Source organism: Prionailurus bengalensis, chromosome A1 (assembly GCF_016509475.1).
Source record: "Prionailurus bengalensis isolate Pbe53 chromosome A1, Fcat_Pben_1.1_paternal_pri, whole genome shotgun sequence".
Lineage (NCBI taxonomy): Eukaryota > Metazoa > Chordata > Mammalia > Carnivora > Felidae > Prionailurus > Prionailurus bengalensis.
The window spans coordinates 104972148-104985530 of NC_057343.1; the positions used below are offsets into that span (position 1 = coordinate 104972148).

At 39.5% G+C, this 13383-nt stretch overlaps 1 protein-coding gene across 1 annotated transcript in view; it reads left to right on the forward strand.

The window, feature by feature from the left end:
* Positions 1-13383, forward strand: part of LMNB1 (lamin B1) — a 56025-nt gene that overhangs the window by 30181 nt on the left and 12461 nt on the right. The window contains exons 4-8 of the mRNA XM_043586681.1: positions 1356-1526; positions 3384-3509; positions 9591-9811; positions 11138-11363; positions 13037-13141. Of these exons, the coding sequence (XP_043442616.1) occupies positions 1356-1526; positions 3384-3509; positions 9591-9811; positions 11138-11363; positions 13037-13141 (849 nt within the window). The remainder of the gene's footprint in view (positions 1-1355; positions 1527-3383; positions 3510-9590; positions 9812-11137; positions 11364-13036; positions 13142-13383) is intronic.

Genomic DNA, 13383 nt, shown 5'->3' on the forward strand with positions numbered 1-13383 from the left:
TCATGTTTTTAACAGAGGATATAATACTTTTCAATAAATATACTTAAGTTCCTTACTATGAACAGTTAAGGATTAGGAGGCGAGAAAGAGGAAGATGAAAAACAGGAAGAGGAGGAAAGGAGGTAGACAAAGGGCAAAATCAGTAGGTGTTTAGTATTTGTTGAACTAAAAACCTTTCATTTGCGTGTTTTCATGATTTAAATGTCATTTGCTTCATCAAGTTTATGTCAGCCCTGGGAGACAGAACTGGAATTTGAACCCTGGTTTTCAGATTCTGTCAAGCGCATTTTCCTCTGCAATGAACATTTAAAAGGAAGATGAGGAAATGCATAGGGAACCACGTGCAGGAAGAGGACACAAAAACAAATGTCGGTGGGTTATATCCCCCTCTTGTGGCCTCTTGAATTATTGCCATTAAAGACAGCTCTTTTGTATTTCCAGCGCTAGAAGCTGGAATGGAGGTTTTATTCTGGGACTTGTCTTTCTAGGCATCCTAGTTTTGGATACTTCTTTATAACATAAAGTGAAGGATTATGCCTACTATTTCTGATCTTAAATAGTGAATGATCATATGTACTTGAGAGAGTAAAGTAATATTGTTAATGTTTTTTTTTTTTTTAACATTTATTTCTTTTTGGTAGAGAGAGAGAGAGAGCGAGCAAGCATGTGAGCAGGGAGGGGAGAGAGAGAGAGAGTGAGAATCCCAAGCAGGCCCTGCACTGTGAGCACAGAGCCTCATGTGGGTCTGGAACTCACAAACCATGAGATTGTGACCTGAGTTGGACGCTTAACTGACCGAGCCACCAAGGTGCCCCATTGTTAGTACAGTTTCATATCAGTTGATATTCATGCCTTAGCACCAGCTGTTAAAATAAGTCACATAAATTAGCTTGCATCTTAGTATGTTTAAGTAGATAGTTTTATTATACATAAATCTTGTAGTTAAAGTTGCCCCGGTTGGCAAGTTTAACTTTTCACGTGGATTTTTTCTAGAGATGTCCTGAGGATCATCATTACACCAGTGTAGAAAAACAGATGGTAATCAGTGCACATAGTTAATCCATGGTTGCATGGTACTTTTGTAAGTCTTCACACCGTTCCTGGTCTTGAGAGAAGTATATAGCTGTGCCACTGAAAAGAAACACAAAATTCTTAGGGCTCTCGTTTCTGTCATTAGTTCCATCTCACAAATCTCCTTTGCAAGCAAAGGCAAAAGCGAGGTCTTTTCACCTGCCCGCTGTAGGAGAGACAAAGGGAGGTTAGCATGTAACACTTAAAGTGGCCCCGATGTTGCTTGGACTGGTACTAGTGCAGCCGCGGTAGGTAACTTGGTTTCGTGTAATTTTTTCCCCCAGGAGATTAACGAGACCAGGAGGAAGCATGAAACTCGCTTGGTGGAGGTGGATTCTGGACGTCAGATTGAGTATGAGTACAAGCTGGCTCAGGCCCTTCACGAGATGCGAGAGCAACACGATGCCCAAGTGAAGCTGTACAAGGAGGAGCTGGAGCAGACTTACCATGCCAAAGTGAGCGGTCTCCTGTGAGCACGGGCTTGAGTCCTGAGAACCCTTGCATCAGGCACCCTGAAGAACATGACTTGATGGTTGCCTTGTTCTAGTTTTCCTAAATGAGTTCCCCTAGTCTCTATGAAAATAGAAAATGGACTTAAAAAAAGTTCTTTTTAACGTTTATTCGTTTTTGAGAGACACAGACAGTGCGTGAGCGGGGAAGGGCCAGAGAGAGGGAGACACAGATCCGAAGCAGGCTCTGGGCTCTGAGCTGTCAGCCTAGAGCCCGATGCAGGGCTTGAACTCATGGACCATGAGATCATGACCCGAGCCAAAGTCGGCCACTTAACCGACTGAGCCACTGAGGCGCCTCGAAAATGGACTTTTTAAAGAAGTTTTCTATAACGTAAATGATACTAGAAATTATTGAAAGAAAGTAGGGTTATTTCACCCATATCAGGGGTAAGGGTTTCTTAATAGAGGTAAGTTGTGTCTTAATAGTTAAACCCAAGCCTTCTGAAAATACTTCCCTCCCCGTGGCCAGTACTAATCATGCTGTCCTACATGTGCATTTAACAGCGAATGAATGTCAGACGGCACCTCGTTCTGACTTGCATGGCATCATTGTGCATTGGTTGCGACCAACACAACTCAAGCTTTTTTGAACAGAGGCTAAATGGAAAGTGTGGTATTTCTTCCTCTGCTGCCATTATTCATCTAAAAATACTATAGAAACTTTCCACTTGTGTTAGCAGATCATGCAAAAATCTTTTTTTTTTTTTTTCATGCAAAAATCTTTAACACCAATGAGTGTAGGCTTTCCTCATAAATGATTTTATCCCAGTGTGTGAAATGTAAATGATTTGATTAAAAAGAGTTAGTGGAAGACTTAGAAAAATTAAGGTCATCGAAATGTTGAATATAATTTCTGTTGAATGGCCTCAAACTGTTGATGTTGCTTTGAATTCATTTCTGAAGTAGTCCTTGGCTAGTGAAAGGGAGGGATCTCTGAAACCTTACATTGAATTGTCTGATACTCCATACTAGGCATTGTGCTGGGCAGTGAAGGAGCCAAAGTGTAACGTAGGTTTCGTCCGTCACATAGACTGTGTCCCCAGAGGGAGCCAACAGACTAACAACGTCCAGAAAAATGTGTCTGAGGCACACGCAGAGCTGAATGTTATGGGCATTTGGAGAAATAGGATGTTTCTGTCTAAGGGGCTATATTTTGCTTCTGAAAGGAAGTGTTCTACTTGGTGGGAAATAATCTATGAGTTAGTACTCTCTGCTTTTGGCTTTATCTTTTTTTTTTTTTTTTTAAGTTTTTTTATTTTGAGAGAATCCCAAGCAGGCTCCACACTGTCAGCTTGGAGCCACATGTGGGGCTGGAACTCACGAACGGTGAGATCATGACCTGAGCTGAGAGATCAAGAGTCGGACAGTTAACCGACTGGGCCTCCCAGGCGCCCCTGGCTTTATCTTCTCTAATTAGATTTGGTGGGTTAGAGATATGTGATGTTTATTTTTCTACAAACATCACCCACAATTAAGTTGCTAGTACCCAGTCTCCTCATTAGCAGTATTACCTAACACATTAGAAATACTCAGGTAAAATATGTAAGTAATAAACTTTGGGGAGAGAACCTCATGTATTACCATTGTTAAGCTCATATGTTGGGAATTGAACCTAAAGTCAGAAAGACGTGTAAGATAATTCATACCACGTCAGCAAACTTCATGATGCTTTTCCTGTTTCATCAGCCAGTTACTAGTAGGGCTTAGGTTTGAACCGAAATGCCTTGAGATGAATCATACTTCCTCATTGTTTGCTCTAAGTCACTAGATAAGGCTGACTCTTGTTTGTTCTTCTTTTAGCTGGAGAATGCCAGACTGTCATCAGAGATGAATACTTCTACTGTCAACAGTGCCAGGGAAGAGCTGATGGAAAGTCGTATGAGAATTGAGAGCCTTTCGTCTCAGCTTTCCAATCTACAGAAAGAGGTTAGTAAGTGTCTTCTTCCAAGAATAATGTAAGTTGCTCTTGAAGGCCACCTTGACCACTGTCGTCCACCTGCTTGGCTCAGCCTGATGTCATTGTGCAGAGAGCATCGTAGTTTTCTACACTCTTGTGTCACAGGGCTTTCCTGGTTTGTTCATTTTGCACTACATAAATGTCCCCTGGGTAGGACTGTTACTCCTAAATTAATAGATTACCCAGAACTAAAGAGGTTTCCCTTAGGAAGTGACATGCTGATTTATTTCTAGGGCTTACCCCTTGGACCCAGATTTTCTGAACCATCTAGCAGCCTCATCCTTTTTCTTCACATTTGGAAGCCATAATAAGAAAAACATGCAAAAATTCTTTGTGAGTGGGAAATGCTTTGTGATTTTGGACAGATTCTCTCAGTGTTTGAACTACGTAATAATTAGGGTCATCAGATGTAGCATTAGTTGCCTATTAAGAATTTAGCAACTGATTCATTCGTCAGTACACCTAAGTTGCAAATGATGACATTGCTGGTTGTGCTGACGAAGTGCCTCCCAGTTGTGATGGGGCCCTGAAGGTGCATCTCCAGGCGGTGGGGACGCCGCTCGAAACCGGTCTCAGTGTACGGGTGGTGTTGATATGGACACAAAGTACACAAGCGACCACTTAAGTATGCAGAATGCTTTGATAATCTGCCGCTCACCTTAATTACTTGGGAAGTAATTTCAGCCTCCGTTTCCCGTCAGGGAGGAAATTTTTGTTGTTTTAAATTTTCCCCATAAGAATAAACTCTATTCTTGATCAAGTTTTCCTTCCATTTTATTTTATTTTATTTTATTTTATTTTTATTTTTATTTTATTATTTTTAGTAAAATGTTTTTCTGATTATAAAACTGAAGACTTTTTTTTGCAAGAATTTAGAAAACAAGGTAAACAGTGAGTTACATAAAATGGGGTAATGTAAAAAAAAAGGGGGGGGCGTCTGGGTGGCTCAGTGGGTAGAGCATCTGACTTTGGCTCAGGTCATGATCTCGCGGTCCGTGAGTTCGAGCCCTTCATCGGGCCCTGTGCTGACAGCTCAGAGCCTGGAGCCTGCTTCTGATTCTGTGTCTGCCTCTCTCTCTGCCCCTCCCCCGCTCGTGCTTTATCTCTCTCACTCTCAAAAATGAATACATGTTAAAAAAAAATTTAAAAAAAAGAAAGAAAGAAACTTGTACATTGCCTGTTTTGTGTACTTTATTATTCATGACATAATTTAAAAAATTATTTTAGACCTGTTTTGTCCTGACAGTATTTTGAAGTTTTCATGTAGCAATAGGACTAGAAGGATCTTTGAGTTCACTCAGTCCGCACATAATCTTAGGCCAAAGGCGGAGAAGTGATTGAGTTCACTCAGTCTGACACAGATCTAGGTGAGTTTAAATACTTGCCCGAGAGGCTGCAGGCTGATAGATGGGTTTTTCTCCTAGTTCCCTCTTTTTCCTTTTACCCCTCATACTCTTTAAAGATGATCTTTTTTTCCTTTGCACCATCTTAAGAGCTACCTTTCCAAAAAAAATAGGCTTCTGTGTTCCTACTATGTGTTGACATTTACTATTTTTCTCCATTTAATAAATCATACTCTAGTCATCCCCTTTCTCTGAATTTCACATGGCCCCTACACTTTTTTTTCTTGGCAGCTGCATATTCCACTTAGTTATGCTAGGTATGGATGTTTTACAGACAGAGGCACAGACTTGCCTGTTAAATAGTGATAGGTTGTGAAACTTGGTAGCCACCTTTCCTGACTCAGGCTCAGGGCTGTTTCCCTCTTGGCTTCTTAGTTATACTCCTGTCCTTGACAGTTTTTTGTTAACTTCTGGTTAATGGTCTTTAAACAGTGTTAGGTGGGGCCCTGGGGGTTTCCAGGAGCTAACTCCTTAACGAAATAGGAGAGATGCACCTCCTTCAGCCAGAATAGTTTTAAATTTCTTTGACTTTGGGGAGCCGCAGGGGGCGGGTGTCCTTCCTCTATTCATTACTGGTATCAGATTTTATGGTAAGTAATATATCTTGAGGAGTGTCTTCATTAGTTCATAAACTTTAGCCTCTTAGAAAGAGAAGCAAAAAGCCACCCCTCCCAGTATTTCCCATTGTGTATTTTAACTGCATTTGTTGTTGGGCCATACCTGTTTCCTCATGCTGCCTCTTAGGCCATACAGTTTCCTTTTGGTTATTTGACTTATGCTAGTGAGGTACTTCTTAAACTTGATGTAAAATTGACATAGCCTTGGGGCACCTGGCTGGCTCAGGCGGTAGAGCATGAGACTCTTGATCTCAGGGTTGGAAATTTGAGCCCACGCTGGGTGTAGAGATTGCTTAAACATAAAAAAACTAATAATACTAAAAAAATAAAATTGACATAGCCTTTAAAATGCTGACTTAAAATATTTTTAAATAATATAGATACGATAGTAGTAGTCTGTTTTGAAATTAGGAATTTCGTTTATTGCTTACAGCATCTCTTTTATTTCTGTCTAGTTTTTTAGTGGCCAAATTACTTGGTTGATCACAGTCTGTCTGGCTTGCAGAAGACTCTCCATTAGCACTTTGAAAGCACCTCTAAGTTTTTTTTTTTTTCTTTCTAACATTCAGACTCTGGAAGCTTCTATTGTAGCTAGACCCTAATAAACTAGTACAATTATGTTACATACTATTAAAACAAACAAACAAAAGACCAGCAGAAATCAGCTATAAAGTATTTTAGAGTGAGGGGTAGGATCATACATGTAGATAATCTAGTTTGACTTCTTCATTTTTCCAATGTGGATACTGGTTTAGTGAGGTTAGTTACAGCTTGCCCAGAGTTTTGAAGGTACTTAATGGCAGACTTGCAAGAAGAATCTAGGTCTGTCTCTCATGTTGTATTCTTTGTGTTTGCCTACACGACAGGTGTTGTGTAGCTATTTAAAATATCATTTATTTCTAGGGGTGCCTGGGTGGCTTGCTTGAGTATCCAACTCTTGATTTTGGCTCACATCATGATCCTGGGATTGGGGGATCGAGCCCTGCATCATGTTTCATGCTGAGCTTGGAACTTCCTTGAGATTCTCTGTTTCTCTCACTTCTATCTGTCTCTCTCCCTCTGTCCCTCAACTCCACTTGTGCTCTCTCTCTCTAAAATTAAAAAAATATATATACAATTTATTTCTAAATGATTCAGAGTAACTTTAAAACTTTTTTATACCTTGATTTTGTTTTTTCCCCACTTATATAGCTCTGTAATATCAGAGGCAGAAAAGTAGAGACATTTTTAGGTTTACAAATCTGGGCTCAGAGGTTACCTCTGAATCTTGGGTACTTCATGCCTTTCATCAACTCCTTTAATGTTTGTTTATTTTGCAAGAGAATGAGAGGGAGCTTGGGCAGGGGCGGGAAAGAGATAGAGTTCCAAGCAGGCTCCTCACTGTTAGTACAGAGCCTGACACGGGGCTCAAACCCAGAAACCGTGAGATCATGACCAGACCCAAAACAAAGAATTGGATGCTTAACCAGTTGAGCCACCCAGGCGCCCCTGCAAATGCAGTTTAAATGCAAGTTTTCGAGGTAGGGATTATGTTTAGTATCACTCTTAAGATGAACGCCTGCTTCTGATATGGACTGTCAGATGCTGCTCTGGATTTTAGTTAATTATTTTTTAAATTACCTTCTTATTTTGGCATAATTCTGGATTTACAGAAAAGTTAGAAAGGTAGTACAGGCAGTTCCCCTGTCTCCCTCAACCAGTTTTCCCCCATTGTAAGCATCTTATATTATCATGGTATATTTGTCAAAATGAAAGCGCTGCTGTTGGTACAGTACTACTAACTAGACCGCAGACTATTTGGATTTTATCACATTTTCTATTGCACTTGATTTCCTTCTCCAGGGTACCACCTGTCTCCCTAGTCTCATCAGGCCTGTGACAGTTTCTTAGGCTTTCCTTGTTTTTTATGACCTTGAGAGTGTTGAGAAGAACTGGCCACTTACCGTGTATACTGTCTCCCAATCTGGGTTTGTGTGGTGTTTTTCTCATGATTAGACTGGGGTTCTGGGTTTTAAGTGCCTTTCTTGTCTCATCATGTCAGGGGTCACATGACATCATTGGTGATACTAACCTTCATCACTGGTTAAGGTAGTGTTTGCCAGGTTTCTCCACTGTCATTACCATTTCTTTCTTTTTATACTCTGTTCTTGGAAAGCAACCCACTAAGTCCAGCCCACTCTTGAGGGTTAAGGGATGGGAAATAAGCTCTCCATCCTGAAGGGGTATCTACATTTATTATTAAGTGGAATTCCCTAGTAAAGATGTGTCTCTTCTTTTTAAAATTTATTTATATTTTATTCATTCATTTTGTTTATATTAGTATGGACTCATGGATATTTATTTTATCTTTTGGGTTAATCCAATTCTACATTCCTTTATTGGCTTAGATGGTCCCAGCTTTGGCTATTAGGAGTTCTGTCAGATTGCCTATCATGTCCCCCCCTTTTTAAGTACTTCTTTACTTTCTAGTACTGTAAGATACTCCAGGTTCATTTTGTATTTTCCCTGCACTAGCCCTAGAATCAGACATTTCTCCTTGGAGCCTTGGTTCTTTTTATTAGAGAATAGTATATAGAAATGATGATCTGGACACTGAGTGTCTCACTGGTCTGGGGGTGTCATTGCTTCTAGGCCCTCTTGTGGATGGAGCTAGCTGACATAGGTATTATGCTAAGCCGAGTTTACACACTTTCTATAATGTATTTCTGTCCACTTGTATTTATATTAAACAAAACCCAAGTTAATATAGATGTTTCTGACTAACCCCATCCCACAGGGTTCATTTTAGGCTTTCTTGTTTGCTTGTCTATAACTTTTCTCTTTGAGAGTAAAAAACCTAGTTTCTCCCATCCTGTTTACTTATTTGTTCAACCCAAGTATAGATGTAAAGCACTTTCAAAAATTTTAACCCATACCCCTGTGAGAAACACATAAACCGATTAAAGGGTAGTGTTTCTGCACAGTGTAGATCCTCTTTTGATTTTTAGCCTTCTAGGTTTAATTTTTGCACGATACATGCCCTTTGGATTCTGCTCTGATGCAGCTACTTGTGATTCCAAGGGTGTGAACTATCTATCAGGCTTTTTGAGTTGATCACCTTTGTCATTTTTTGAGGTTACTGAGATGAATTCTGTCTTGGAGAAATGCAGAAGAATAATAACCTAGTGAGCCACAAGGTTCTCAGATGAACTTTCTGGCTCAGGCTGTGTGATTTCTCATTTTTTAAAATACCAAATGCAAAGTTTTATGCTTAAAATAGTATCTTACAAACCACACTATATTGTACAGTCTTTGTATGCTGCCGGATCATGAGAGCGCAGCAGTGCTAAAGGGACACTGTCCCTGGGAGTTACCAGAATCCCTTTCTGTGGTTTCTGCATAATTCCAGCAGTTCTCCAAAGCATACTTTCACCCTTAGGTTTCTTTTGTCAGTGAGTTTCCTACCTTTTTTGTTCTTTACCACTGAGTTTCCTATCTTTTTTTATTCTTTACTTTTGTTAATTTATACTTTTGAGTGAAAAGGTTTTTAGGGGAGCCAGACTTGACTTTTACTAAAACCACAACTTTTAAAATTTTGTTTTATTTGGCCAAATACAGAAAAATTATATGTACGTTTATGACATACTTCATTTGAAGAATTTACCTCTTTTTAAAATCTTTTACAAGTCAAAACTTCCCAAGGGCTGTATTTTGTATTTGAGAGATTTTGGTTTTTAATTTTTTTTTAAGTTTACTTATTTTGAGAGATAGAGAATGTAAGTGGGAAGGGACTGAGAAAGAGGGACATCATAGATCTGTCGATCTTAACAAAAAATATTCAAGCAGTCTTCTTATTTTATGTGTTGAGAGAGCCAGCCTGAGTGGGGGAGGGGCAGAGGAAGAGGGATAGAGAGAATCTTTTATTTATTTATTTATTTTTGAAAATTTTTAGCTTTATTTGTTTTCCCATCCAGGAAATGGTTTAAGATAGGTGCTTTGTGCTAATGTTGAAACATTCCTAGAATGTAATTGTGTTCCCTTGACTCTGAAGTCTAGAGCATGTTTGGAGAGGATTCAAGAGTTGGAGGACTTGCTCGCTAAAGAAAGAGACAACTCTAGACGCATGCTGTCTGACAAAGAGCGAGAGATGGCGGAAATAAGGGATCAGATGCAGCAACAGCTCAATGATTATGAACAACTTCTTGATGTAAAATTAGCCCTGGACATGGAAATCAGCGCTTACAGGAAGCTCTTAGAGGGCGAAGAGGAGAGGTAAGTAACTTCGGTGTCACTCTGCCCCATACTTTTTGTCCTTCCCCTTTTTATTTAAGAGTAGTAAATAGGATTGAGCTTTTGCAAAAATTTTATTTTAACATTTAAGGCAACCTTAAATATTTTCTCTGTCATATTTTAACAGTGGAGTATAGATATAAGTAGAAATGGATCATGTATCTCTCTCAACAACAAAAATATTCAAGCAGTCTTTTTTATTGTATTGTGTTCTATCGTATTCTATTTTATTTTATTGTTTGAGAAACCGAGCACGAGTGGGGGAGAGGCCAGAGTAAGGGGGATAGATTTTTTTGTTTTTGGAATTTTTTTTAGCTTTATTGAGATATAATTGACAAATAGAATTGCAATATATTGAAAGTGTACAACATGATGATTTGGTATATGTATACATTGTGAAAAGATTCCCACCCCCAGAGTTAATTAATATGTCTGTTAGGGAGAGAGAATCTTAAGCAGGCTCCATGCCCAGTGTGGAGCTTGACATGTGGCTGGATCTCGTGACTGTGAGATCATGACCTGAACTGAAATCAGGAGTTGGATACGCTACCCAACTGAGCCACCCAGATGTCCCTGTTACTATTATTTTAAATGCTGGACTGTGTCAAGATGCAGAGTCTTTTTCTTGAGATTTTAAATATTATGTTGTAAAATACTACATTTGCTGAAAGAGACCTTTATGCTTATTTTTCAAATATGGTTAGTGTATAAATCCTTTGATACCTGTTCTTAGAAAAAAGTTTCAAAGCATAAGTGTCTGATTTAGAATGAAAAGCCAGGGCGCCTGGGTGGCTCAGTCGGTTAAACATCCGACTTCAGGCCAGGTCATGGTCTCACAGATTGTGATTTCTGGCCCCGCGTCGGGCTCTGCGCTCACAGCTCAGAGCCTGGAGCCTGCTTTGGATTCTGTGTGTCCATCTTTCTCTGCCCATCTCCTGCTCATGCTTTGTCTCTCAAAAATAAATAAATGTTAAAAAAAAAAAAATTTGGAATGAGAAGCCATTTAGTTTCAGTGTTACATACATTGTAGTAGGTGGGTTGGTTCCTCTCCCCATGTTTTCCAGACTTCCTGCATAACAATTACATTCTGTTCCTAGGGAAAAACATTCCGATATTATTTTTTAAAGAACATTGTGGTGGGCACTCTAGCACAAAGACTTTTGTCTTAGTTAAGACGTATATCAGCCTTGTTCAGCAGATCTTCAGTGCTGTTTTGCTTTAGAAATGCATGTGTAGGATATCAATACCGTTTTTACTAAAGTTGGAAGTGCATAATTGTCTCATAAATGGATTATTTTTCCCCTGTAGATTGAAGCTCTCCCCAAGCCCTTCTTCTCGTGTGACAGTGTCCCGAGCATCCTCAAGTAGGAGCGTGCGCACGACCAGAGGGAAGCGGAAGAGAGTCGACGTAGAAGAGTCTGAGGCGAGCAGTAGCGTCAGCATCTCTCATTCCGCCTCGGCCACTGGCAATGTCTGCATTGAAGAGATCGATGTTGATGGGAAATTTATCCGCTTGAAGAACACTTCTGAACAGGTGAAAAACAGATTCCCCCTTTTTTTCTAGGAAGGCTTTGCTGATTGGTAGACTATTCTGCATTGCTAATAATTCCTCAGCCTTTATTTGGATTCAGTAGTCTTCACAGAATAAGAGTTGCCCTCCTCTATTTTTTACTTAAATTCACGGAGTAAAATACATATTGAAATAGGAGGAGGAAGAGGAGAGGGTACATTTAGTGATTTAAACATGTCCTTCCTTAGCCTTTCTGTACAGAGCCACAGCTTTTTCTCACACTTGGCCATTCTCTCACAGTGGCCTTCCTAAGGATGAGTTGTTGTTACACCCTTCCCTAGCCAGATTGGTGGAAAAGTTGGAGTGGGAGTGTGAAAATGGGAGATATTTTTTCACAGCCGTTAACATCAGAAAAGGAAGGAAATGTGAGGCTAGAGTCACATATATGCAGGGAGTATTTTGCTCTTTAAATGAATAAATGAATAAAAACTCATGATTTAATTTATATGAAGAATTGTATGGAGCCCTATCTTGAAATTATTTGTTTAAAAGTTAAACAAAATATTCATAGCAGAGAATTGTGAGGTTTTGAGCTGGGGTTTTTGAGAGCTCAGAAGTGAAGTTCCTTCCTGGCTAGGCATCATGGAGCTGGAAGCCATGAAGGGGTGTGTGCGATGATGCTGGATGGCAGGCCTGGGGGTTCCATGGGGGGTGCATTGGGATGAATGTCACTTCCTGAAGCATTGTTCAGGATTTGTCAAATGTTGTTTGTGAAAACCACTCCTTTTCTCACCAGAGCTATTGAAGCTGCCGTGTGTGTGTGTGTGTGTGTGTGTGTGTGTGTGTGTGTGTTTGAATACATAATTTGGATGGGCAAAGGAAAGCTAGTAGTTCACATACTAAAAGAGAACAGGCTCTATGCCCTCTTAGTCACGACTTCAAAACCTGAAGAAAAAGAGTAGCCTCTGCTGCTCCATTATTGTAGTTTGGCTGTTTTTCAAAAGGCCTAATAGCCCTGTGTTGAGTTATTCTACAGCTGGCTTTCAGCCTGGTTTATTCCTGGCTTTGAGTTAGAGATGGATATAGATCAGTCCAGCTAATTGCTTTAAATACCCTGCACCTTTTCTCGGGTGTCAGGCAGCCCTGGGTAGCTTGGGGGCCCGCGGTGATAGACCTCACTTGGGACTGGCTCATTGCATCACTGACCCTTTTTCAGCCCCTCATGCTTTGAGGTAAGGGAGTTACATGTGGGCAGAAGTGGTATAGGTGCAAAAGATAAAGGACACATTTTCTTCCATCTGTTTTTAAGTTTATGTGTCTGTATTTTTTTAAAGCTTAAATTAATCAAATGTTAGATGTTTATAATCGTGATTATGACCGCTAGATTGTGTTGTAAATTTCAAAGACCCACCTGATCTAGCAGTGACTATGAACCATTTAGTTTGGTTCACATTCCTTTTATTCCAGTTTTGTCTTCTTTAAAATAAAGTACCTTAATATTAAAACTGTAGCACTATTGAAGTTACTGCTCTGCTAAATGACAAAACCATGTTTTCTTTTTGTAGTAGGAAAATAGATTCCTAGGAAGACTCCCATAGAGCCTTCTTAGTTTAACTGCCTGTGTAAGTTCATTTATATGGTTATCTATCGCTTTCTGTATATTTCATGTGACCTTGTTTTACTCTTTTTGTGAATAGGATCAGCCAATGGGAGGCTGGGAAATGATCAGAAAAATTGGAGACACATCAGTCAGTTATAAATATACCTCAAGATATGTGCTGAAGGCAGGCCAGACTGTTACAGTAAGTGAATTTAATCATCATTTAATTTAACTTCAGTGTCTTAACTAACAGTTAAAGTAATTCAAGAAAATTTTTGGCTTCAAGGGAAGCATTTTAGAAGTGGGCATTAAAACATCTTTGACATTATTAGGGAATTACAAGTACTATTAAAGATTTTTAAAATCCTATTTTATTGAGAGTGGTAATTGACTATTAAAAGCGAAAGTATTGACCTGTGAATAATCTTTATTTTGTCTACTCCA